Source organism: Cupressus sempervirens, chromosome 2 (genome assembly GCF_028749045.1).
Source record: "Cupressus sempervirens isolate cs-2001-9-10 chromosome 2, ASM2874904v1, whole genome shotgun sequence".
NCBI lineage: Eukaryota > Viridiplantae > Streptophyta > Pinopsida > Cupressales > Cupressaceae > Cupressus > Cupressus sempervirens.
Window position 1 is genome coordinate 699,676,190 of NC_143119.1, and position 26,606 is coordinate 699,702,795.

A 26,606-nucleotide genomic window follows, 5' to 3' on the forward strand; every position below is an offset into this window, starting at 1 on the left:
GCAAATAGTGTACAAAATGTGAGTACTAATATAGAAAATTTAGATATTACAGTAAATATAGAAGGTATAGACCATCCAAAGTGCGGTAAACAAAGCAAAAAACGTGAAAGGAAATGTCATGTGGAGCTCAAAACAACCATAGACATGGCTGGGAATCAAAAAAAGATTAATGATTTATTTAATGTAGGGAAGGAGAAGTTCCTTCCCACGGAGCCCTAAAAATTACATCATGGAATGTTAAGGGTCTAAATGCTCTTAAACAAGAAGCACTTGGTAAAGCGCAATTTATCATCATTTGAATCAGAAATCATCCTAATACAAGAAACCAAACTAAATAAAGAAGAGGGAGAGAAATTTGGTAAGAAAGTGGGAATTCAAAAAACAGAAATGATAGGATCAGTTGGGGTCTCTAAAGGAATTGGAATCATTTGGGATCTGAGGAAGATTGATTACATGACATTGGTAACTAGTAATAACTGGATGGGGGGAAATCAGAAGTTTCAAAAATAAAATTCAAGTAATACTTATAAATGTGTATGGACCAATACAAACAGCAAATAAATTCAAGTAATACAGAAAATATCTTCATAGGAGAAGATTTCAAAGTCATTTTAAACTTAGACGAAAAACATGGTGGTGTTTATTTAGTAACACAGGTTATGACAGACTTTAGAGAATGGTTTTCAAAAGATAATCTAATTGACATCCTTGCCTCCAATGGGATATATACATGGAACAATAGAAGAATAGGTTTCTGCCATATAGCAGAAAGACTAGACAGATTTATTCATAAAAGAGATCTAAGCACATTCAACTTCTCTTTCAACACAACTATACCTCTAATGCAGAATTTGACCATTTCCTAGTTAGGTTAGAACTAGTACAACAACATAAACTAGCTAGGAATCCCTTTAAATGCGAGAAAATGTCGTTCTTAAATGATAGTTTCCTAAAAAATTATAGAACAATGGTGGCTTAAGGATAAATTTGAAGGTTCTAAAATGTTTTGTTTTGTTGCAAAATTGAAGTTAATAAAAGAAAAGGAATAAAATGGAATAAAGAACATTTTAACAATATTTTCAAAGAAAAATTAGATAACGAAGAAAAACTATAAAAGCTTAATGAAGAAGTAATAAATGATGGAATGGATAATGATACATATATAAAGGAAAAAGAACTACTAGCAAAACATGAAAGCATTTTATCCAAAGAAGAAATATATTGGAAACATAAATCACATGAATCATGGTTAATAAAAGGGGATAGAAACACAAAAAATTTCCATAATAGCACTCTTAAAAGAAGTAATATTAATAGAATAGTGAAAATTAAGGACAACATTGGAAATAAAACAGATAACACAAGTCAAATTGCAAATACTTCCGTTGATTATTACGCTAACATTTTAAATAATTATGATTCCTCTAATCTAATAGCTTAGAATAAGATGACAAGTACTATTCCCAAATTACTAACCATAGAAGATAAAAAATATTTAAATAAAAAATTCTCCTTAGAAGAAATTAAAGAGGCATTGTTTAGTCTCAATCTAGACAAGTCTCCAGGACTGGATGGCTTCCAAGCATTTTTATTTCAAAAATGTTGGAATATTCTAGTATACGACTTATGGGAGGCCGTTGAGGCAACCAAAAATTTGGGAACTCTCTTAAACATCAATAATACATTTCTAGCATTAATAGAAAAAAAAGAAAATAATGAGAAACTAGGGGATTTCAAACCTATAGTATTATGTAATATCTACAGCATTAGCTAACTAGATGAAAGAGTCCTATCAAAATTGATCTCAGAAGAACAAACCAGCTTCCTCCCAAGTAGGTCAATCTTTGATGGTACAATAATAATCCAAGAACTTATACATTCGGCTCAAATTAATGAGGAACCTTGTATTTAATGAAGCTAGACATGCAAAAAGCTTATGATAAGGTTGACTGGCGTTTTTTAAGCAAGATTATGGAAGCCTTCGATTTTTCTCATCAATGGATTAACTTGATATATAATTGTATTTCAACTGCCAAAATATCCCTTCTTATTAATGACACGCATGAAGGTTTCATCAGCATATCTAGAGGTATTAGATAGGGAGATCCAATCTCCTCTTTCCTAGTTATCACAATGGAAGAAGCATTTGGTAGAGCAATAAAAAAGGCTCAATTGGATGGGAAAATTAAAGATCACAGTAACAGAGGAAGTTCCTAAAATAACTCACCAACAATTTGTAGATGATACAATCCTTCCCGAAGAAAGCACAATGGAGGAGGCTCAAAACTTCAAACAAATTATTAATACCTACATGGAAGCGTCAAGTCAAAAAGTAAATCTTAATAAGTCAGAGATCTGTTTTATTAACACCACTCCTGAATCAGGAAGAAATATCTGCAATACAATGGGGTATAGGAAAGGAAATTTCCCTTGTAAATATCTTGGTATCCAATTGGAAAAAGGCATAGTTACACTGCCCTAGGGGGACGAGGGGTTCAGCAAAAGAGGGGGACAAGTTTCTGTGACAAGGGAACAAAGGGGCCTTAATTTGGGGACAGTGGGGGCACAACGAGGGATGGTGACAAGGGACAGGAGGTGTTGTATATACTATAAATATGGTAGTTAAAATGCTAGTTATGAAAAGATGTATTGTAATATAAGATATAAAGATGCAAAAGAGTAAATGCTTAAACATTGCATTAAATTGGAACATTGAACATTGAACATAAATAGTGAATCAGCAAATAGTCAACACTAAGATGTCCCCCCATCCTCGGTGGAGGTGGTGGAATCTGGTGGTGTTGCTGGTGACATGAGAACAGAGTACCCAAGTCCCTAATGCGTCCCCGTCTCATAGACGTGGGGCAAAAGGGGGGGGGAGGGGGGGATATCCCCTTGTTACTATGGGAAAAGGTGTAAGAGAAAGTAAAAAATGGAAACTCATATAAAAAAAAATAGATAAAAAATTGGAAAGTTGGAAAGAAAAATGGCTAACGCTGGAAGAATGACTATGATTAAATCAGTCTTATCAACCATCTCTACTTATTGATGTCGTGTCTATGACTCCCAAAAGGAGTAAAAAGGCATCTAGATAGTAAATTAGGGAATTTCTTCTGGCAAGGAATGGAAGGGAAAAAGAAACAAGCCTTAATAAAAAGGGATAGAATATGCCAGCCTAAAGAGTCCGGAGATCTTGGAATGAAGAACTAGAGTTAGAAAAATGAAGCTTTAGGAGCAAAATTAATTTGGATAATGTATCAAGAACATGAAAGCAAATGGGCGAAAATTTTATACCATAAGTATTTAAATAGTGTACATCCATTATCATTATTTAGAACCAGAAATCTGCCAAAAAGATCTAGAACCCAGCACTTCATGATGCAATGTTGTCCTCTTATAACCAACAATCTGACTTGGGATATTGGACAAGGTCAGAAGGCTCTATTCTGGGAAGATTCATGGGATGGACTTCCTCCACCTGATAGCTATAATCTCCCAACTAAAATTAAAAATACTTTAATTGACTTGTGGGGTCGTCATCTAAGCGATTATAAACAAGTAAGCAATGCTGACCAATATAGAGACTAGAAGTGGAAATCCATTGAAGAAACTAATTTGTCAAATCATGATAAACAAATTTTTGAGCAATTTCTGAAAAATAGACAAGCTAATCATAAAGATAGGAAGGCTGCATTAATTTGGGGCGCTTCAAAAAGTAGGATTTATAGTGTTAAAAGAGGATATGAAATGATTAACTCCCAACAATGGGAAAAGATAGATATGCCTCTAAATCTTTGTCGGGATGCATCATGTCTACCCAAGGCTGGATTTTTTCTTTGCAGCAAGAGAGAATTCTAACAGTAGACAGATTCGCCATGATGGGGTTCGAGGGACCCTCAAGATGCTCTTTATGTGAAAACAAATTTGAGACGGTTGAAAATTTGTTGTTTCAATGTCCCTTTTCTAGGAAGTGTTGGCAATGGTTATGCCAAAAACTTAATTGGTCAACAGAATTCCTGAATAATTTAAGAAATATTCTAAATAGTTGGCCTAAATATGGACATTGTAGGGTCTACAATAACTTTCGGAAAATATCTCCATCTATACCTTTATGAGAAATTTGGAAGGAAAGAAATAGAAGAATATTTACAAATGAAAGTATGGACGTAACTTCGTTTCTCAATAAAGTAGAAGCAAGCATTATTGAAGTAGAAAACAATAACTTGAGAAATTATAACAAAGAAAGCTCTTTTTTTGAGTGGGACACAAAAATGCGCAAAAAATGGTTTAAGTTCATTAACCCACCTATGACCTATTAAAAAGCTAATAAACAAGTTAGGGGTGTACGTAAATGGGAACCTCCTCCAAAAGGATGGGCTAAACTAAATTTTGATGGAGCCTTAAGAGGCGAACCAGGCCCTATAGGACTAGGTTGTATTATCCACTCCAATAAAGACTTGTGGATAATAAAACGATCCAAGCCTCTAGGGGTGCTATCAAATAATCTAGCAAACTTAGAGGCTCTGATCAAAGGATTAATCCTTAGTTTACAATTGGGTATAAGAAAGCTAGTTATCGAAGGAGCTTCACAAATCATTTTAAATGCACTAAGGAAAAGAAGTACGCCAAATTGGATATTAAACTCTAAACTTGAATAAGTGTTAAAGATAGTTGACAAATTTGAAGAAATGAGCATCAAACACATAAATCGAGAAGGAAATAAGGAAGCAAATACATTAGTAAAAGAAATAAGGAAGCAAATACATTAGCAAACAAAGGAGTAGAAGGTGAAGATTCTCTAATAAAGAACAACCAAATTAGCCAATAATCCAATAATTGTAAAAGTCCTCGGCACAATAATATAAGATAAAAGCTTTGGGATCAAATATATTTCACTTTGGAATTGACAATAGGGTGTGTTAATATTCAATTAGTTTACTTATCACTCAAGGATCAACAATCCTATCATAGGAACTACGCGATAAGTAGGTTTTTTTATGTCTTCAATTATGGTGTGTTTTTCCGTTTTTCTTTTAGGCCTTCTCTTTAAATAGCCACTCACTATTAACAATCCTATCGTAGGAACTACGCGATAAGTAGGTTTTTTTATGTCTTCAGTTATGGTGTGTTTTTCCATTTTTCTTTTAGGCCTTCTCTTTAAATAGCCACTCACTATTAATTTCAGTGTAATTTGATTCTATATTATCATATTGCATAGATGTGTATTTCCTCTTCTAAATTTAGCCTATGTAGGAATCTTAGTGCCTCTTAGTATTAAACATTGCTAAAAGTAAATTTTCTAAGAATTAAATTTTTACTCTATCAAGAAATAAATTCAAATTTCAAAAGTGGTTAAAGAAAAAAAATACTCTCTATTTATTAAGAAAAAAGCTATTTACAAGAATATTTTTGATTCAATGTGATTTTTATGATTCACTACTACTACAAGGATCTTAGCCTAAAGAAAGTATGCAGGAAGAAACATCTAATGACTTGGATTTCGAACTTTGGAATCATGAGGACATAATAAAGCGGTAAATCTAAAAAGCAATCAAGCTTCAAAAAGAAGTTTAATAATGAGAATAAAGCAGAATTTCAGTAATGTAAAAAGGCTGGAGGTTTTCTTGACTCCATTTTTTCCTACCAGTGCCCGTTTTGGTTGAGAGATAAGATAAGATAATAATATTAATGTCCAACAAAAGACCACAAAAGGATCTGTGGGACTGAGAGCTTACAACCAAGAGATCTGGCAGAAGCAGGAGCACCAAACGATGTCTGAAAAAAAGAAAGCAAGAAGTAAGAAGAGAAATGCCAAGGCAAGGACTGGGGATCCTTCCTTGGCAAAAAGAAATTGGTCATAGAACGGTATAATTGCAGGTGATCAAGAGCCCTGGACTGTCTCTAAGAACCACTAGAGGAGTGTCACTGCCGACAAAGACTGTTGTGAGGTCTCACATATCTAGAGTGACCGGTGGTGGTGGTACTGGATAGATAGGTGATGGTGGTACATACCTCTAATCAGCTAATCACTGCCTTTTTCACACCCCGTGGCATTGACAAGGGTGAAAAAAAGGCAATGATGAGCTGATCAGAGGTATGACACTGAGGAAGTAGTGACTACAGAGTATGATCACGGAGTAGGGTGGCCTCCCGGAGGTCAAGTGCAAGGCACCGCTGATCAATGTAACTGAAGAATGCTGAAAGAGAAACAATCTCTAAATAGGCAATAAAATCTCCCTCTGATCTCATAATAGATAGGGCAACGGAAAATAAAGTGAGTCTCTGTCTCAACCTCTGCTAAAGTACACACTCGACAGATCCGGTCATCTCTATCCATATGGTGGTTGATCTAGGCCTGAAGACAGTGAGAGACAATTGTTATTCGATCTCAATGTTTGCATATGACCCTTGGAGGTTAGCATTATTTATTGAATAGTTTGAAAACACTAAATAAGAGCATCCTCTCCTCATTCATTTTCATCATAATACATCCAAGAATCTTCTAAGAGCAAGCATTATCGACAAAATTCTTCATATCTGTGCAGAAAGGAGCAGCAAGTTGCAATAATCATCATGTTAAGGAGCTTTCATGTTTTGAATAGTCATGTTCTTGATCAACACTTCAAGATCTTGTCCAAAAAGCATTAACATTCATCAACACCATCAAGCTTGAGGCATAATCTTGATATTCAGCATTGTATTTTAGATTAATCTTATTTCCTAATCATCATTGATGTAGGGAAGGTCAAATCCTCTCTGAGCTTAACTAAGGCAAGCCCTATACAACACAAATGCCATTTTTCTCCCTCTTGTGTGCCAGTTTTCAGATCTATGAGTGAAGTATTGCAGATCTAGGAACTAAGGCAGGAAGATCCAGGTTCTGAAAAAATGACTGGCATGTTGTCAATTACTGATATTGGTCTGCAGTTAGCAAATCATCCCAACACATTTTCTGACATTTTTTAGTGGAAGCTTCACAGCAACATTTGATTCTGAACCTGTGAGCAATATCATATTTGGACATTGCTAGGACAATGTAGCTAACCAAATAAGTCTTGCTATTTTGAGCCTGAGTTTCAGTGACAAATTCTTCTGACTCTAGCTTCCAAATATGTATTCAGTATTGTTTGATCAGACCTGTAGCTTTCTTTCTTCTATTGATTAATGTGCAATTTCATACCTTTTACCTAGTTTTTGTTGTATCAGTCAATTCAATTCAATCCACACAAAGGGAGGATAATTGCCACCCAATTTGAGCCCAACTCTTTCCTATAGGTCTGAAGTTTAGCCAATTGACTTTATCTTCCAATGTGGGCATATGTGAATCGGATTAATTTCTAGTTTATCCTAGTGAGCCCTATTTCACCAGACCACAATCGCAATAGCCTGGAAGGATTGCAATGTGAATATCACCCCTACTCCCAACACAACAAATTCATTCCATGTTGTCTGTCCAAAATGATAGATTTCATGAAAGGCTTATTTAAAAGCTCTACCAAAAAGCAAGGTTCTATCCAAAAGAATATGGTTTCATGGAAAGTTTAAACTTTATACCATGATTCCTAACAATAAGTATGGTGTCTACTAGAAAGAGTAGGGTATCAACAGTGTCTATTCAAAAGAATAAGGTTTTATCTAATAAGATAGGGGTGCTCTGTAGAGAAAACGAGTGTGCTAATAATCATTGCACCTGGTTTGGTGTGGCTTGTTGGGATAGTTATCCAGATTAGTCTAAATTTAAAATGTAACTGTGTTGATGTAACTGTGTTGATTGACAACGTATGGAAGGGGAACTAATAATGAGCCCTTGTTGGTAATGGGTGTGCTCTAGCAGTGACTGGATTCAATATTTCTTGGATCAATCATTGAGCATGGTTTGTGTGATTTGAACTGGTGTAATTGGTCGTTGGAGTCAGTCACTCTAATAACTATTGTATATATTGTTTTTGTGATTTATCCTGTTGAAAATGTCGTCTTAAGTCTTGTGTTTTATGTATTGCTTTGATCTCTGCTGTGACGATTTGTAGTCCCATTTGATGTTTTACGTTTTCTTGTCAATTATGGTAAAGTGTTGTGAATCTGTACTGTGATTGACTAAAGTTAAAGAAATTTTATTGTAAATATTCCAAAGTGAAAAAGATAAAAACATAATAATACATTGTTACTTAGCCTTTTTAGATGACAAATTCATTCACATTAAATCATAATAATGTCAAATTAAACCAATTATCCATCATTATAATGCAGCATTACCTGAACTTCAAGAGCCGTCTCTCTTCCGATTGAAAGCATCTGAATAGTGCCTCGTTCTACCAATGATTCACGGAAGGAGGGCATTTGAAATTTCTTCCCAACTATAAAATCTGAGTCACAAGAAATTCCCATGTAATAAGTGACGAGCTAAAGTTTTCACTCAGTCTTCTTTCTCATCGTAAGATCTGGTTCACAAGACTTTCTCATTAAACAAATAACAAGGAGCCAAGGTTCGCACTCAGCATTCTCATGTCTTTTAACCTACTGCGCAATAGGCAATGCAAGAGCAGTAATATTACACTGAAAATATGGTTCAAGTGAGAAAATGTTCATGCAAATTGGACTTTTGCATAGAAAATATTACTGCATTTATTTTGTCTTTGATAACTAACCATGAAAGCTAGTAAAGTGGATACAAAAAAAAAGACAATAAAAAGTGAAGAAAACTACAACTGAAGTCATAAGTTTGGAGTAAACACCTGACAAATAATCGGTATAAAATGCATGTAAGCAGCTCCTTACAGTTGCCCCGTTAGGCTGCTTTTCAAGCAATGCCCTTATGGAACCAAAAAACATAGTAAAAAGGCAATGTGCTTCCTTAAGAACAGACTTAAGCGCATTGGGTCGACTTACTTCCTTATATTCTTTACTCTTTTCAACCACCTGCCAAATCAACACAATATCTATTCAGACTTAATAATATTTCCCAGATTGCAGAAACAATCCGCAGCTGATTTTAATGGCAATTGTTTCAGAATAATATGCATGTAAAGATAAAATAGAAATTTCAACATTTTGGATATTATTGATAGGGAAAAAGGAAATGTAACAATTATCTAATGACAACACTAACATGCAGAGATATTATAAAAAGGAAAATGACTTATAAATAGACCTTGTAACTGATCACCAATGTAGTTTATAATAGAAATGAAAAGTCCAATGCTGAATAGAATAATAACTTGGACCATGAAGAAAAATGTAGAGATGCAAAGTTTGTACATGGTCGACCGTGTACATCAATTTTCCATCCGAAGAATAAAAACAACTTAAAGGAAAGATATGACACAGACAAGGCCTCCAAGTTATAGAAGGAAAAAAAAAATGATTGATGATAATATAGTTTCAAGGAAGAGTGAAGTTCAGCCAATTCTTTTTATCAACCCTCAGCTGATAGCTGACGCTGTGCTATATCTGGTAGAGCATACCCAGATATGTAATAAGTTAATGGGCATACTGGACAAGAACTTGGTAACCAGAAGGTGTTGTGGAGATCATTGTTTTAGCAATGGATATTTTTTGTGGTGTTTAGAATATTTGGTGAATATCTTGCCCTCGATATTCTGATACATTGTCTTGCAAATCAACTAAGTGTTAGATGTCATTAAATTGACGGTCTATATGTTGTTTGTATAGTTATATGATAGGTATTTGGTGAATATCTTGCCCTTGATATTCTGATACATTGTCTTGCAAATCAACAACTAAGTGTTAGATGTCATTAAATTGACGGTCTATATGTTGTTTGTATAGTTATATGATAGGTATTTGGTGAATATCTTGCCTTGATATTCTGCTAGGCAAGATACTATGATACATTGTCAATAGTTTAATGAGTTGAAGAGTAGATTGTAATGACAGCCACCATCAAGATAGACATTAGCAGTCTTCCGTTAGTCATCACAGAGGTAGGCCATAAATGGCTCAAATGAACAAGAGACCTGAGAAATATGCAAGAAATCACAGTATTTCTTCTAATTGGTTATTGTCAACATATGTACATCAATCTCAGAAGAAGTACATCCTCCAATATTCCAAATCAATTCTATCATCACACAGTAGTCTCCTTATAGCACTGGATGTCAAAAAAGGATCCAACATGGGTCTTGTCCAACTTTAGAAAATCTTAATTTGGCTCCAAATCTTTCCCTTGACAAATATCGAACTAGCTCCTCCTGGGACTTAGTATTATCGCAATATAGTGTCATAATCAAAATAGGTGCTCACAAATAATTGAAATCTTTAATCTATCAATGCAATTTTTTATTGTTATTTTTGACTCAAGCCATTCAAACAATTAAGTCAATATCTCCGATCACTATCGCAATTGTGCACCATGTGAATTTTGCAGATTGTAAATATAATTTTAAAGAATATATCCTCTGCTCCACTCTTAGATGCCAACCACTATCAATAATCCCCATTTCAATAATAAAGTTGGATTTTTATTTTGACTTGTTATGCTTAGATGATACTTCCCTTGACGAAGGATTCCATTGATAAATAATATAATTTCATCAAAACCCAAAAACATGCTCGAGATATAGTTCAGGTGTATATGGTTTTCCTTTAGCATTTCTTCCAAAGTATAAATCAACATGTAATGTCAGTATATGAATTCTGCTACTTAATCCCCGATGACCACCACATGGAAGACTTTTAATCTACCCGATGGTTAGCATATTCTGCTAGTAGCAGACAGAGAGAGAGAGAGAGAGAGAGAGAGAGAGGCTCCAAAAATTAACACCAATATAATTCAAGTCAATCTCAATATTGGAAATAGATTGAAAGATACACACTATCACATACTGGAGATTGTTATTCTGGATCTTATATTTGAGCCACAAATATCAGACAATAATCCATGGTACAAGAATAACAATTCAATATAATTCCTCTAGGAATGAATACTTGACCATGAAAAATGATACCAATATGAATCGTGTGTAACTCAAGGTAAGAACAATCCCAGATTTGTCTATGTTCCCCCTTCTAATCTACACGAATATATGTTTCACTTCCCCAGATTTCTCTCTTTCATTTCCATTCCTTAATTCAGCATATAGTGACAAGATAACCGAATCACCAAAATATATATCAATAATAAAGTTGATAAGAATTAAAGGTGTGAACTTTTAATGCAAAAAATGGCAGGCATATTTTTCTTAGCCAGGTTTTCTTCCTAGTTCGTTAGCTTTCCTTCATCACTAATTTTTTTTCCGAGTATTCCACAGAAATGACAGATCTGTAGTATCCAATCATAAATATCGTCCAAATCTTCCATGTATAATAAGTCTTCACTGCCAAAGAAGTGTTCAAAATGGAACCCTTGTCTTCCAGCACAACATAAAGGAACTTAACTCATCCAAAATGCCCAGTGCAATCCAATTGCTTTAACACCCAACACAGGCTCAGGAATGTATCTGCTCTGATACCATGTTATTATTATCAGACTTATCTGTGAAATATATTCTTATCTTACTTCCTGATATAAGAAATATTTATGCAATTAAATGATAATAGTGAATGCTGATGATAAACAGGGTAAAAACTGATTTATATATTCAGCAGACTATCTACGATGACTCTGATCCAATTTAATTGAAGTAATGATTTTACTGTGGACTTAGACTTCGTCAATCTCTGCAGAAAACACTGAAGACTGAAAATAATGATGCATTCGATATACTTTGCAGAGTCTCTGACAGTGGACATATAGTTTGATGGGGAGTCACATCCCCAATGGGGAGGGACTACACAGTGGAGTCACGTTCCATCAGTGACGTGGCTCCCGGTGTTATGTTTTACAAACATACGAACTAATATGCCCAACAACCAAACAAATTACAAGTAGTCGGTCAGAGTTAATTAGTTTCAATCAGACTTTCTTCAGATTTATTATTGTTATTGTATTATATTTTAGTATATTGTTTTAGAGTATTTTATTTTATATATATATAATAAAATACTCTAATCAAACACATAATAATATATTATACAATAATATATTGAAATATATTACACAGTTATTTTCAATAATTATTTATCCTGATTGAACTAACACATTAACAATAAGGAACTAAAATGAAGCTAGCAAGAAAAATGAGAGAAAATTCCTTTGAAGCATAGAATTTCCACCTTTAAGAAGGAGCAATTCGATCAAATGAAAACAAGCTCAATCAAGGGGTAATGTGATGAATTTTAAAGGCAAATAGGGTTGAATCAAAACTTTGAAAATGAGATTGCAAATGAGAAAGTGAATGAAAGAGTGAGATCAGTTTTGAGGGAAGATTTGAAACAAAGTGAAAAATCCTTTGGAGGTGGAAGATTCTGCCACCCTCCAAGTATTGATGATCCTCTCACCCTCTCAATTTCTACCTTGTGTATAAAAGTAACGAAAACACAACTAAGCCCCCAAATTTGCATTAAAGGTCAATAAGAGTGGAAAAATGGAGAAGTGAGGAGGTGGAGATTGAGTTTGAGAGAAAATATTAGTTCTCCCCTAACATTGATTTCAGCCCTTGTCTATCTGGAGATTAAAGCACAAATTGAATCCTCCAAGCTTATAAAATGAACTGAAATGGAGATCAAAGCATGGAAATAATGATCAAAATTAAATTCTGGCCAAGTCCAATGAAGAAAAATAATGAGTTGGATAAGATGGTAAGAAAGGAAAAAATCCTTAGGCGTTGGTACATTCCACAATCCTCAAACATAATCAAAATCCGCCTTGAAATTATGGTAACCAAACTAAGGTGAAACTAGAGAAGGGAACGCAAGCACAAGCAGCATAAAAGCAATAGTGGAGATAAAGTTGTTGATTAACTTACATGAAGATGTGAATTTGAGAGAACGAAAATCCTCATACCCTCATGATTTTCGCCTTGTCCTCGTTAGGATTGAAATACAAAATTCGATCTTTAAAATTTGCAATAAGAAAGGCAACATATAACAATAACATGAAGATGATAAACAAGAACTTGAAATGACAGTTGAAATCAGTTGAGGTGAAATCAGTTTGGCATACATTGAAATTTAAGTTAAAGCCAAGTTTGAAACCAAGTAAAGGATTGGAAATACTCTCTCCACCTTTATTTCCCCATTTTCTTTATGAGGGTGAAAACATGAACTAAACTGAAGGGATAGAGACCAAAGGGTCATGAAGGTTAAAACATTATGACAAATGATTTGAATAGTGAGGATTGAGATTAATTGAGCCGAATGCAATAAGAAAGTTGAGACTAAACTTTGGAGAAACATAGAGAAAATTCGTTGAGGGATGGTGCCTTAGGTAGATAAGGCTCAATACTTGTTTTTAGACCTCCAAATCACATGAAAATGAAAGAGAAGAATGACAGAGATAGAGTACTAGAGCAAAAATCCAGATTGGTGTTTGAGTAAAATCAAGAAAATTCCTTGAATCCACCATCCTCCTAGGATTAATAATCCACTCGTACAAGTGATTCCCATCTTTTGGTAGACCAAGCCCAATCAGAGATAAAGGGGCCACAATTTAATTAATGGATGATGAACAAAACATGCTTTTAATCCCCAAGCAAGTCGGTCTCTTTGCAAGGACCTGTCCTTTCAAGTTGGCAATCACCTATTTAAGGAGAGGAGGGGAAACCATTTCAACATCACATGTGAAGCAGATGTATCTCTGGTAACAAAGCAATTTTCTCCTAATACACTGAAATAATCTTCCCAAGACAGCAAATTCCATACTTGTAGGTGCAACAAACAGCAATTTTGAATATCCACAAAAATTGTGGAATTTCCAAACGATGAAGATTTTAGAGAGACTTTCAAGCAAATCATGGGCATTCAGAATTTTTGTATGTTTTTTTTAAAATAAATTGTAGGTTTCAAGGTTTTTCCCAATTTTTTATTGATAACAACTTAAGGTATTTGAGAAGTTGATTTTCATCTCATGTTTTGTGTCTCTAGATAATGGGAGGGATGCCTTTGTTATCCAACATCGTGATGGAAGGCAACCATCGCATTCTCACCATTTTTGAGTCTCAAGATCTTGAATTAGCTGCAAAGAGTTCATCTATCATCACAAATATGTAATTTTTTTGGATAAACTTGGTATAGTTAGTAGAATGACCATTAATTGAGGGTATTAAAATAATATTGTAATATTTAGCTTATAATGGTCAATTCAGTCATTTAATTAGTTTTCAGTAACTATCTTGTAAGTTGTTTAATTAAGATTGTATCTTTTTATTTTGTCCATAGTTTTCGATCATTGCTTCAATGGAAAGATCTTCTCTAATTGCTTATATAAGGAGTATGCTCTCCTTTTTTTTATACAACATTACGATAATCATCTCAAAAAATGGATCTCTTCTGACAGAGTATGGGAGCAAAAAGCGATGAGTTAGTTCAAAATGAATTTTCCTCCATATTCTAGATCCATAAACCTCTTCCCCCTCCTTAAGAAAAGATGTCAATATACGAGATGACATCACGTATGGAAATCAGTCATACATTCTAAATCATTAATTCATAAACCATAAGATATGTCACAACAGTGGAGTAAACAGATTCCAAGATACTCTTTGGCACATACATAGTGAATTGTGACATTGCATTCTTATGTGAAAGAAAATACCATAAATAGTCTCCCCATACATATTATGCTGTATATTCTTGTCTAGTAATATGTTCAATCTCCCATTGTTTAGTTCTGCAATTTTATTATTGTCATGGTTATTATCATGACTTGTTTCTGCTTATAACACAATATATTGCGGCAATTTACAATGTTGTGCCCTCCACACCACCGGGATCTGGATTGTTCAAAGAGTAAAAATATTTCAGAAGTTGGCAATTTATATGTACATCGTAAATAGAACTTCATGCATTATCACAAATCAATTAACAATTGCTATAATAGATGAATGCCTAGAACATCAGACCACCAAAGATTAATTCATAAGTAGTGCAATTGATATTTACATTATCAATGGAACCTCATGCATTAGGACAAATTGATCAAATAGTTGCCATGATTTTCAAATGCCTAAGACAGAGGACCAGATTTTTAAGCATTTGAGGTATCTTTTACTGCAAGCTAAATTTCAAGTTCAGGTAACAAAACCGTATCTCTGATAGCATTGAATTTATATTCATCTACCAATAACAATAAATAGTAGATTATCTATAAGCATAAATAACAAATTTTGCCTTCAGAAAATTAAATGAAGAGAACTAAGAAGTGAACCTTACATCAAAATTGTTAACAAATGGACAAAAAGAACAATTTCTATAGATACATAGATCTAAACTATCTTTAAGAATTTGTGAAAATGAAGAATAAAATAAAAAATGAAGTGCATGATTTTCACTAACCAATATCATCCAAATGTCAGCTTCTGGCTGATAAAGTACATGTGAATGTTTATCAGTATCAATTACTTCACAAGGAGCCTCTGGGGAGAAGATCCTGTATTCAAAGCAGTAAAACTGTTTATCTCTACTTTCCAAATAATTTCCTACAAAATGGCAGTCTAGAAACTCTGAATTCGAGTATGTTCCGATGAACTATTCAAGCCAACTTATATGGAAAATAAGAAAATATGAAGTGGATGCAAAAGATGCAAATCAATGCAGTTAGAAATCTAAAATGTTGAACCAAATATATTAAGCATTGAGTTGCCAGTTGTGCCTTCAAGAACCAAGTCAAATCCACAACACCATCAAAATTGTGTGTGTATTATAATACAAAAACAAGATAGGCATCTCCATATTACTCAATTAGATGATTGAAGCTTAGCATGAAGTTCTAATTGTTGAAAGTCTACACAATGATACTTGAACTCGATATTATTTTAATATTTTGATGTTGCTAATGGATATGATGCTAAGATTACAAGTTTATAGTGTTTTTGTTGTTTTTATGATACTGTGTGGCATTCTAATCTTAATTAAATTTTCTAGGCTGCATACGTACGTACGTACACACACACATATAGTGTTACCCCGGCGCGGGGGTGCAGCGGTGCGAGGGGACGTCGGGATGAGTTTCGGGTGCAGGAAAAAAATGGCCTCAATTTGGGGATGCTGGGGGGACAACGGGGGTGTGGCAGCAAGGTGCGGAAGGGGGGGAGCAGGGGGAAGGAGAGGGAGGTGGTTGCATAATATATAATATATATGACTGAAAATGCTAATTATGAAATGATACTTCAATATATTATATAACATACCAAATATAGTTGAATAAAGAAAATTGAAATGTGATTCACAAACCATAAGTTCAAACTTGAAACTTGAAACTTCATAACCAATACCAATGACCATTTAACAAATTAACTTAGTTCAAGATGCAAGATTCAAAATTCATTGTTCAAATATGAATATCATATATGATATATCATAAAGATGCTCATGATGACAATGAGCTGAGTAGCATGAAACAGTGAAATGAAATAATGTATCGTAGCCATATCAAAGTGAGTACAATCATCAAAATGACAAATGTCAATAATAAGAATGAAATCATCCCAAGTGCTCTCTAAGCATGCATAAAAAAAAAATTGAAAAAGAAAAGAAAAGAATTTTTTTTTTAAACTATTTGGGCCATTCCACTGGCCGCACCCCGCGAGCACCCTGGGAGCACCCAAGCACCCATGATGCACCTGAGCACCCACAAACCATTCAGGTGCTCGACCAGTGCAGCCGAGGTGCGGCGGTGCATTTTTGGCCAGCGGGGGTACTCGGGTGCGTGCGCGCACCAAGTGCTTCAAGTTTTTGACCTGGGTGCGCGCACCCAGGTTACACTGTGTGTATATATATATACATACATATATATTACATTTTTTTGTACTAACAAACCCAAACCCCATTTCAAGATTTTGATGTACCAGTGAACTAGTTCTTCAAACCTGAACTCAAACCAGTAACTTAGCTTTCAGTGTTTTCATTTTCCTCTCCTTGACCTCTTGTTTTCTGCACTTCTCCCTCTTTTTCATCCTTTCAAAGAGTCTAAGTCTGCAATATATAGCAGTTTAATCCTCATCCTAATGATGGTATATGAGAGATAAACTAAAATGTTGATCCAAAAATCCTCAATTTTTACTAGAAGCATGCATTCTAGTTTATGTACATGGACTGGAAATTTAATATCTACAATTGTCTTTTCCATTTGGCCATGTAGCCAACCAATTGCTAATAACAGAAACTATATCTATTTAAAACCTCCAGATAAGGTTTTACTAGCAAGAGCTTCCTATGGTAGCCACAAACTCACAAGGTCCAGACTCCCCCTATCCCATGTGGAAGAATGATGGTTGAGAATGATAGAGTCTTGATAGAGAAAGTTGACACTTTGTACAATGTTGCAGATTCTCTTATGAGGCCAATTACTGTGGGAAACTTCTCTCGATGTAGGAAGGTCACCAACCTTGATCACTATACTTGATTTTATTCTATGTATCTATTGGATGTAATTGCAATATTAATGTCAAGTCGACGAATGCTAGGATAAGATGACATTAACCTTGCAATCCTAAGCCATTCACATGTCTCCATGTTCCTCGGAAATTGTTCCCTTGGACATATGAGAAAAGCACTATATATTGTACTTTATGGCTAATTATAATTGTATTTTCCAGATATGGTAATGAAGAGGTGATAGAGATAAATTGAAATGGACAAAGCACACCCTTTCCCATGTCCTTATTGAGATGTGAAGAATCGTGCATTAGGCACCCAAGTTTGGATAGAGAAAAGGTGCCTATTTGGAGATCTTAATGGTCATTGAGAGTTATAGAGCACTCAAAACGTCAATGGTCTTAGTGACTTTGGGTTTTATGCCCAAGGAGGAGTCACTTAAAAAGTTTTATTATTTTACCATGTCTGGCTATTTATTCTACAAGGCGTTGGTTTTACGCAAGTGGTTTTGACCCCTTGTTTTAGGAAAACAGCAGCAAATGTTCCTCTCCCATTTGGCTATATATTGAAGCCAAGGCATAATTGTTGGTGAATTTGTAGCATCGTTCGGACATCTTGTATCTGATTATTGCTCTCATACATATACATGTATATGTATATGGAAAGATATATATATATATATAGATATACACATTAATATATACACATATGTATCTTAATTGACTGTACAAACTGATTCGATCTTATTCAAATCTCTGTTATAAAGCAGTGATCATATTGTGAATATGATTCGGTTATTTACTGTTATCATGAACTACTTCATTGTGCCACATCACCAACTGAGATCGGGTATTGTGAAATATCATATGCCGATAATGATCGGACTCTTTGAAGCACATAACCACCAAATGTGGTTAACAATAATAACTAATGGTTAAGAGTAGTCTCATGTAGAGACACAACCATTCAATATTTATATATATTAAGTGACATGACTGTTTGGAAACACATCACACAATACATGTTACTACCAGCAATCTTCACATATATATGTCAACCTGCAAATACTAAAGTAGCATCAGTAATATTCATTGAAAGAGTAAAAGACAAGTAAGATATCAGGAATTTATACAAAGCATTTAATCTATACATCTGTTGTGATTGTTATCAGAATTAAAGCAATCAGATCTGTCATTGTCTGGCAGTTACTTATAAGGTAATCTTCTACCTCTGATCTACCATTCCTTAACATGGTATCAGAGCCAGGTTGGTAGAGAAAGCATTTATAAAACTGACAGTGATAATTCTCTTAAAGATCACTAACATCATTTGAACATATCAATCATGGTGAATAATATTAGAGTTGAGGATAGACTGGAAGGCACTTCTAATTTTGTCCGAGAGAAAATTCGAATCATAGCAATACTTAAAGAACTCGAATTGCAATCATTTATAGAAGAAAATAATAAAATGCCTATAACAAAAAAGACAACATGGAAAAGGCATAACAATAAAACTAAGAAAATTATCATTGATGGGGTTAAAGATCATATTCTTCCATCAATAGCAAAATTAACTACCACTTATGAGGTGTTCAAAACAATTAAAGATACATTCGAAATAAACAATGCCAGCAGATTGTTTACATTAAAACAGCAACTCATCAATATCAAAATGGATAAAGGAGATAGAATCTCATCATATTTGTCAAAAATAACTGACTTAAGGGATCAACTCTTTACCATTGGAAATAATGTAGATGATGTGGAACTATCTCTAATAGCCCTTAGAAGACTACCATTATCATGGGAATCTTTTATCCAATGCATCAGTCATCCCTCTTACCCAAATTTGATCAACTCAAAAATGATTGCACTCAAGCAAAGTCACAATTAATCTCAAGAGGTATCATCTCCAATAAGGAGGAAGATGTTAATACATGTAGCTTCGGTCTGACATTACTGTGAAGCACATACTTATGTATATATGCACAACAGCATGATGCACACGCTGTTATGCATATATGCATACATATGTGATGTTGCACTTTACACAGTCTGCAACCGATAAGACATATATATATTCCGAGATCATTAAGGCATGATCAAGATTATTTTTGGTTCCTTGGATGTTTAGATCTTGGTCGATCTACCCTTTATATTGGGCCACCAATGTAATGATTGGTTTATACACTGTGTTAACCATTTAAATGATTGGTAATGACAGTAACTAATTATGTGATTAGTTACCCACAAACAGGTGTGTGAATGAATGTCCATGTCTCATGTGGGAGACATGGCCATTCATCCCCACACCTCTTCCGTGGGTATTTCTCCAATCTGCCCGATGTAGTCTTGGTATTGTAATCTATTAATGCAAGTGCGCCATAAAGGATAAAAGATAATTCTGAAAGTTTCATATAATTCAATTCTATTGTTACTGCACTAACACTTGCAGATTCTGGAAGCAATTAAAACATTGGTGATATTGATTGTACCTACAACAAATTCAGTAATCAATCAAATCTGGTAATAAACTTTACATGGTATCGGAGCTTGGCTAAGGAAAGATCACACTAAGTTTATTAGGGATCAGATTTTACTTCAAATAACAGTCCTCTCTCTCTCTACAAAGATGAAAAACACAATGAGATTCAAACATCACCTTGTAAGAGCTGATAACTTCGAATCTTGGAAACTTCGAGTAATGATGTTAAAAGAAAACAAATTAGAATCATTTGTAAGAGAAGAAAAAGAGGAACCTAAAGATGACCCTAAGAAATCAGAATGGATTGAGAAAAATGAAAAGGCTATGAAGATAATTGTAGATATTGTTCGAGACCACATGGTACCTATTGTGGCAAAACATACCACAGCATATCATATGTTTCGAACTCTTGAGGATGCATTTATAATTAATAATACAGGCAGAAAACTTGCTCTTAAAAGGTAAATGAATAGCGTAAGCATGAATAAAGGAGAAGAATCACGGATTTGAGAGATCAATTATCTGCACTTGGTTATGAGATTGAAAACCAAGAATTATCCTTAATAGCATTAGGAGGACTTCCAAAATCCTGGGAATCCTTTGTACAAGGTGTAAGTGCTAGGTCTAAAATCCCTAAACTAGATTGTTCAAGATTAGATTGTCTTCAAAAAGAATCGAGATTAATGATTAATGGAAAACACAAAACCCTAGATGAAGATGTTCAAGTTCTTAATACAAATACTCATAAAAAGGGAAAGAAGAAAAACAACAAAAGGAAAAGAAATTTTCATGGAAAAAGGAAAATCCAAACAGAGGAAAGACTTGTCTCAATCCAATGCTTCAGATTTGATCTATATGGACATTATGCAATAAATTGTCCCAATAGATCTAAACCTCAAGCATCTTTTGCAAAATCTGAGAAGTCAAATGAAGACAATGAATATGAGAAATATGCCTTCTATTCAGCATTATCCAACCAGATATCAACCAAAAGGAATACATAAAATAGTTGATAGCGAGTCTTCTAGACACATCACTGGATATTAGGATAACCTAGAAAGCATGCAAATAGAAACGGATAAAGAAGTTATAGTTGGTGATGACTCTGCACACTCTGTGAAAGGAATTGGGACATGCACCATAAAATTGAAATCTGGAAATTCTATTCAACTTTCTAGAGTTCTCTATGTACCAGGTATTAAGAGGAATTCAATATCTATATCCACACTTGAAGATGATGGTTATAAAATTGCATTCATGGAAGGGGCAGTACTAGCATGGCCTAAAAATTCAGCCATTAAGAAGGCTCTAACAATATGAGTACGAAAAGGACTCTTATATGAGCTATGTGCTAAGACAAACCTTGCACTTATACATGAGACCTCTGATTCAAATGAAATATGGCATAGAAGACTAGGTCATATCAACTTTCGTGCCCTAATATCAATGGAGAAGGTAGTAACTGGAATGCCCAAGTTAAAACATATTCACAATGAATCATGTAAAGGTTGTGCCTTAGGGAAAAACACTAAAAAGCCATTTCCTCATAGTTTGAGCAAAACTAAACAGGTGTTGAAACTAGTACATTCTGATCTATGTGGGCCCATGTTTATACCATCTATAGGAGGATTCTTGTACTATTTGATATTTGTTGATGATTTTTCAAGGAAGACGTGGATATACTTCCTTAAGTGCAAAGAATTTGACGAGATTCTCTCTAAGTTTAAAGAATTCAAAACTATCATTGAGAACTCTTCCAGTAAGAACATTAAAATTCTAAGAACAGCTAATGGGAAGGAGTATCCTTTTGAAATATTTATAGAGTTCTGCAAACTCACTAGGATTAAGAGGGAGTTCACAATCCCGTACAATCCTCAACAAAATGGGGTTGCTGAAAGGAAGAGCAGAACTATCGTAGAAGCTACTCGGGCTATCATTTTTTTATCAAAATTTGAGTATGTCCTTCTGGGCTGAAGCATCCAACACAGCGGTCTATATTCAAAATAGATGTCCTCACTCACATTTGGACAATAAGACTCTTGAAGAAGCATTTTCTGGAAAGAAACCTAACATCAGTCACCTAAGGATATTTGGATGTCCTGTATATGTTCATGTACCTAAGGAAAAGAGGACTAAGTTAGAACCTTCTGGAAGAAAGGGTATTCTCATTGGTTTTAGTGAAACAGTAAAAGGATGCCGAGTCTACATTCCTAAACAAAAATAAATAGAACTAAGCAGAGATGTCATCTTTGAGGAAGACATTGCTTTCAGAAGAGCCAAAACCTCTGATGAACTAGATACATTTGATGTATCTCCAAAAGAGACTCCTACTCCTCAGATTCAGAGGGAGTTTCCTGAAGAGACTTCAACTGAAACTGAAATCCTTCCAAAGACACAAGAAGAGAGTCTTGATCACTCTAAAAGGCCACTTTGGGCAAGAAAAATAATACAGGAAGGAGATGGATTCGCAGCCCCTTCAGGAACCTTCCGAGAAAGCAAGAGACCTAGAAAATTGACATATAACGCTTTCATGTGTGAGAGCTTGAATTCTAAACCTTCTAGTACTTCTGAAGCACTTAAACATCAAGCTTGGAAAGACGCCATGGTGGCAGAACACCAATCTATACTAAAAAATGATGTTTGGGACATAGTTTCAAGACCTAAGGAAAAATCTATTGCATCTTCAAAATGGTTCTTCAAAGTTAAGTATGTTGTAGATGGCAACATTGAAAAACATAAAGCTCGTTTTGTGGCTAGAGGTTTTTCTCAAAAGGAAGGAATTAACTTTGAAGAAACCTTTGCACCAGTTACCAGGTACACTTCTATTAGAGCTATAATAGCCATCGCTGCAACCGAAGGTTGGAAAATCCATAAAAATGGATGTAAAAACTACTTTTCTTAATGGGAAAATAGAGGAAGAACTATACTTGGAACAACCAGAAGGATTTGTAACTCACAATGTTGCTTCTTATGTTTCTAAATTGAAGAACGCTCTATATGCAATTAAATAGGCTTCTCGGCCCTGGTATGAAAGGATTGACAAGTACCTTTTGAGTCCTGGATTCACCAAGAACGTGGTTGATCCAAATCTATACTTAAGGTAACTAAAGGTGATATGCTAATTCTAATTCTTTATGTTGATGATCTTCTAATTACAAGGGAAGAACATCTCATTAATCAGTGTAAGAAAGATTTGGCTTATGAATTCAAAATGAAGGATTTAGAAATTCTTCATCACTTTCTTGGTTTGGAAGTACGTCAAAAGTCTAGTAATATCTTTCTACATCAAAAGAAATATACTATTGATATTTTGAAAAGATTTGGAATGTAGGACTGTCGACCTATGTCTACATCTATGGAAACCAACCTTCACAAGCTAAAGGAAGCAAGTGTTGAATCCAGACTAGTTGATCCCACCTTATACAGATAGATAATTGGGTCCTTAATGTATCTTGTAAATACTCGACCTGATATCTGCTATGCAGTGAATGCATTAAGTCAGTTCATGTGTGAACCTCGTGAGATTCATCTGTTGCTTTGAAGCATATATTGAGGTTTTTTCAAGGTACTATTGTGTATGAACTTAAATATGAGAATATCAGCTTGGAGTTACATGGATATATTGATTCCGATTGGGCCGGAAGTGTAAAAGACCGAAAAAGCACATCAGGATGCTGCTTCAATTTAGGATCAGCCATGATCTCTTGGACCTACAAAAAGCAAGCTTATGTTGCTCAAAGTTCTATTGACGCAGAGTATATTGTAGCAGCTATGGGAGCTAGAGAAGCAGTGTGGCTTCGGAAGTTGCTTTCTAACTTGTTTGGTGAACTTATGAAACCTACCACTATTCACTGTAATAACCAAAGTTGTATCAAGTTATTTACAAATCTAGTATTTCATGATAGATCCAGGCATATAGAAATTTATTAACACTACATAAGAGACATGGTGGAAAGAAGAGCTATTAGAATATATTAATACAGGTGATCAAACAGCTAACATTCTCACCAGGGCTCTCCCTAAAGTGAAAATTGATCATTTCAAAAAGAAACTTGGCTTGATGGAAATGTAAGTCTATGAGATTGAGTCTCAACTTTGTAAATTTGTATTATTTATATAAAGATGTTTAAAGTGTAAACTCTTTTGTCATATGTGTGACTCTATGACTCATGGGCCTACCCTATGTTCATTATTTAAGGAGATAATCTTTTATAATGAAATATTGATTCAAATAAGATAAGGTGACGACTTTATTATTATTAGATTACTATCATGATGAATATCATGTGACTTGATATTCAAGAAAAAAAAATCATGATAGTTAAAAGAGCATGTTGATGGATATCATGTGACTTGATATCTGTTGAAGATCAATATGTTCAAATTCATGGTGGATATTATATGACTTAATATCTATGGATATACCATGATCTTTTATGGTGGATTTCATGTGACTTGATATCTATATACACACCATCATTAGAAAGAATGTCATGAGACTTGATTTTCTTATATATATCTTGAGGATATTACTTTTCATATAAAAGGAACTTATATATATGCACTTTGTCTTCCCTAGCTAAGAGGGAGTGTTAATGCATGTAGCTTCGGTCTAATATTACTAGGAAGCACATACTTATGTATATACGCAAAACAGTATGATGCACATGTTGTTATGCATATATGTATACGTATGTGTTGTTGCACTTTACACAGTCTGCAACCGATAAGACATATATAAGTTTCGAGATCATTAAGGCATGATCAAGATTATCTTTGGTTCCTTGGATGTTTAGATCTTGGTCGATCTACCCTTTATATTGGGTTGCCGATGTAATGATTGGTTTATACACTGTGTTAACCATTTAAATGATTGGTAATGACAGTAACTAATTATGCGATTAGTTACCCACGAACGGGTGTGTGAATGAATGTCCATGTCTCCCGTGGGAGACATGGCCATTCATCCCCACACCTCTTTCGTGGGTATTTATCCAATCTGCCCAATGTAATCTTGGCATTGTAATCTATTAATGCAAGCGCTCCATAAAGGATCGAAGATAATTCTGAAAGTTTCATATAATTCAATTCTGTTATTACTACACTAACACTTGCAGATTTTGGAAGCAATTAAAACATTGGTGATATTGATTGTAATTGCAACAAATTATGCAATCAATCAAATCTAGTAATAAACTTTAAAGAAGAGATTCAAGCATTACATGCAAAATCAAATAATAAGAAGGGTAAATTCAAAAGGAAGAGAGGAAAGAAAAATACAAACTATAAGAAAAGAGACCTATCCAAACTTCAATGTTACAAATGTGAAAAATTTGAACATACTCACATGTATTGTCTGGAAAGAAAGAAAAATCCGATCAACACAGTTGAAGTCAAAGAAAGGGAAAACTCATTATTCTTCCTTGCCTTATCAAGTGAGTTGAACACTAATAGAAACACCTAGATTCCAGACAATGGAGCCTCTAGGCATACACCAGATTTAGAGATCAGTTTGAAACACTTGAAGGACATTCAACCGAAGAACTATAGGAGACAATTCCACTTATCTTGTGAAAGGAATTGGGACCTGCTCAATACATCTGAATTCCAGAGTTGACTTGCACTTAAAAGACATCCTATTTGTTCCTGGAATCAAAAGAAACCTTATCTCTATTTCCGGTCTAGCAGATCAAGGATATCGAATTGTGTTTCACGAAAACAAACTTTTGCGCTGGTCAAAATATTCAAACATTAAAAATGCTATTCCTATTGGAGTTAGAGAAGGGAGCCTATTCAAACTTTGTAACTCCCCAAATCTAGCCCTAAACCATGAAATTGGGAAAACAAATGAGATTTGGCATAGAAGATTGGGGCACTTAAATTTCCAAGCTTTACCTTCTATAGAGAAAATTGTAAAAGGCTTACCTAACATTGAACCTGAACATTAAGGAATATGTAAAGGATGTGCACTAGGAAAGAACCCTAAACCTCCTTTTCATCGTAGTGAATATAAATCAAAGAGCATCCTTGAACTCATGCATACTGACCTATGTAGACCCATGTCAGTACCTTCATTAGGAGGATACTCTTACTGCATCATATTTGTGGATGATTATTCTAGAAAAATCTGGTTATATTTCCTTAAACTAAAAGAGCCAAATGAGGTTCTGTCCAAATTCAAAGAATTCAAAGCCTTATTTGAAAATCAAATTGGCAAGAAGAGCAAAACTCTAAGGACTGATAATGGAGGAGAATATATCTCTGAGAATTTTAAAGAATTATGCATATCTGTTGGGATTAAGAGGGAGTATATTGTACCGTATAATCCTCAACAGAATGGAGTAGCAGAAAGGAAGAATAGAACTATTATTGAAGCAGCTAAGGCTATGATGCATGATCAAAATATGCATACAAAATTCTGGGCCGAAGCATCCAATACAGCTATATATATTCAAAACAAATGCCCTCATGCAATTCTAAAAAACACAACACCTGAAGAAGTCTTCTCAGGGAACAAACCTAATTTAAGTCACCTACAAATTTTCGATTGTCCTGTATATATTCATATTCCTAAGGAGAAGAGAACTAAACTAGAACACTCAGGATAGAAAGGCATATTTATCGACTATGGTGATTCTTCCAAAGCCTACAAAGTATACGTGCTAGGGTCAAGGAGAATTGAAATCAGT

The 26,606-nt window shown here is 34.5% G+C and overlaps 1 protein-coding gene across 3 annotated transcripts in view; it reads right to left on the minus strand.

Moving 5' to 3' along the window:
* LOC149575304 (vacuolar fusion protein CCZ1 homolog B-like) overlaps nucleotides 1–26,606 on the minus strand; it is a 132,776-nt gene that overhangs the window by 85,012 nt on the left and 21,158 nt on the right. For all 3 annotated transcript variants that reach the window (XM_089815080.1, XM_089815082.1, XM_089815081.1), the window contains exons 4-6: nucleotides 15,391–15,484; nucleotides 8,733–8,916; nucleotides 8,254–8,363 (exon numbers count right to left, since the gene is read on the minus strand). In XM_089815080.1, the coding sequence (XP_089671206.1) occupies nucleotides 8,254–8,363; nucleotides 8,733–8,916; nucleotides 15,391–15,484 (388 nt within the window). The remainder of the gene's footprint in view (nucleotides 1–8,253; nucleotides 8,364–8,732; nucleotides 8,917–15,390; nucleotides 15,485–26,606) is intronic.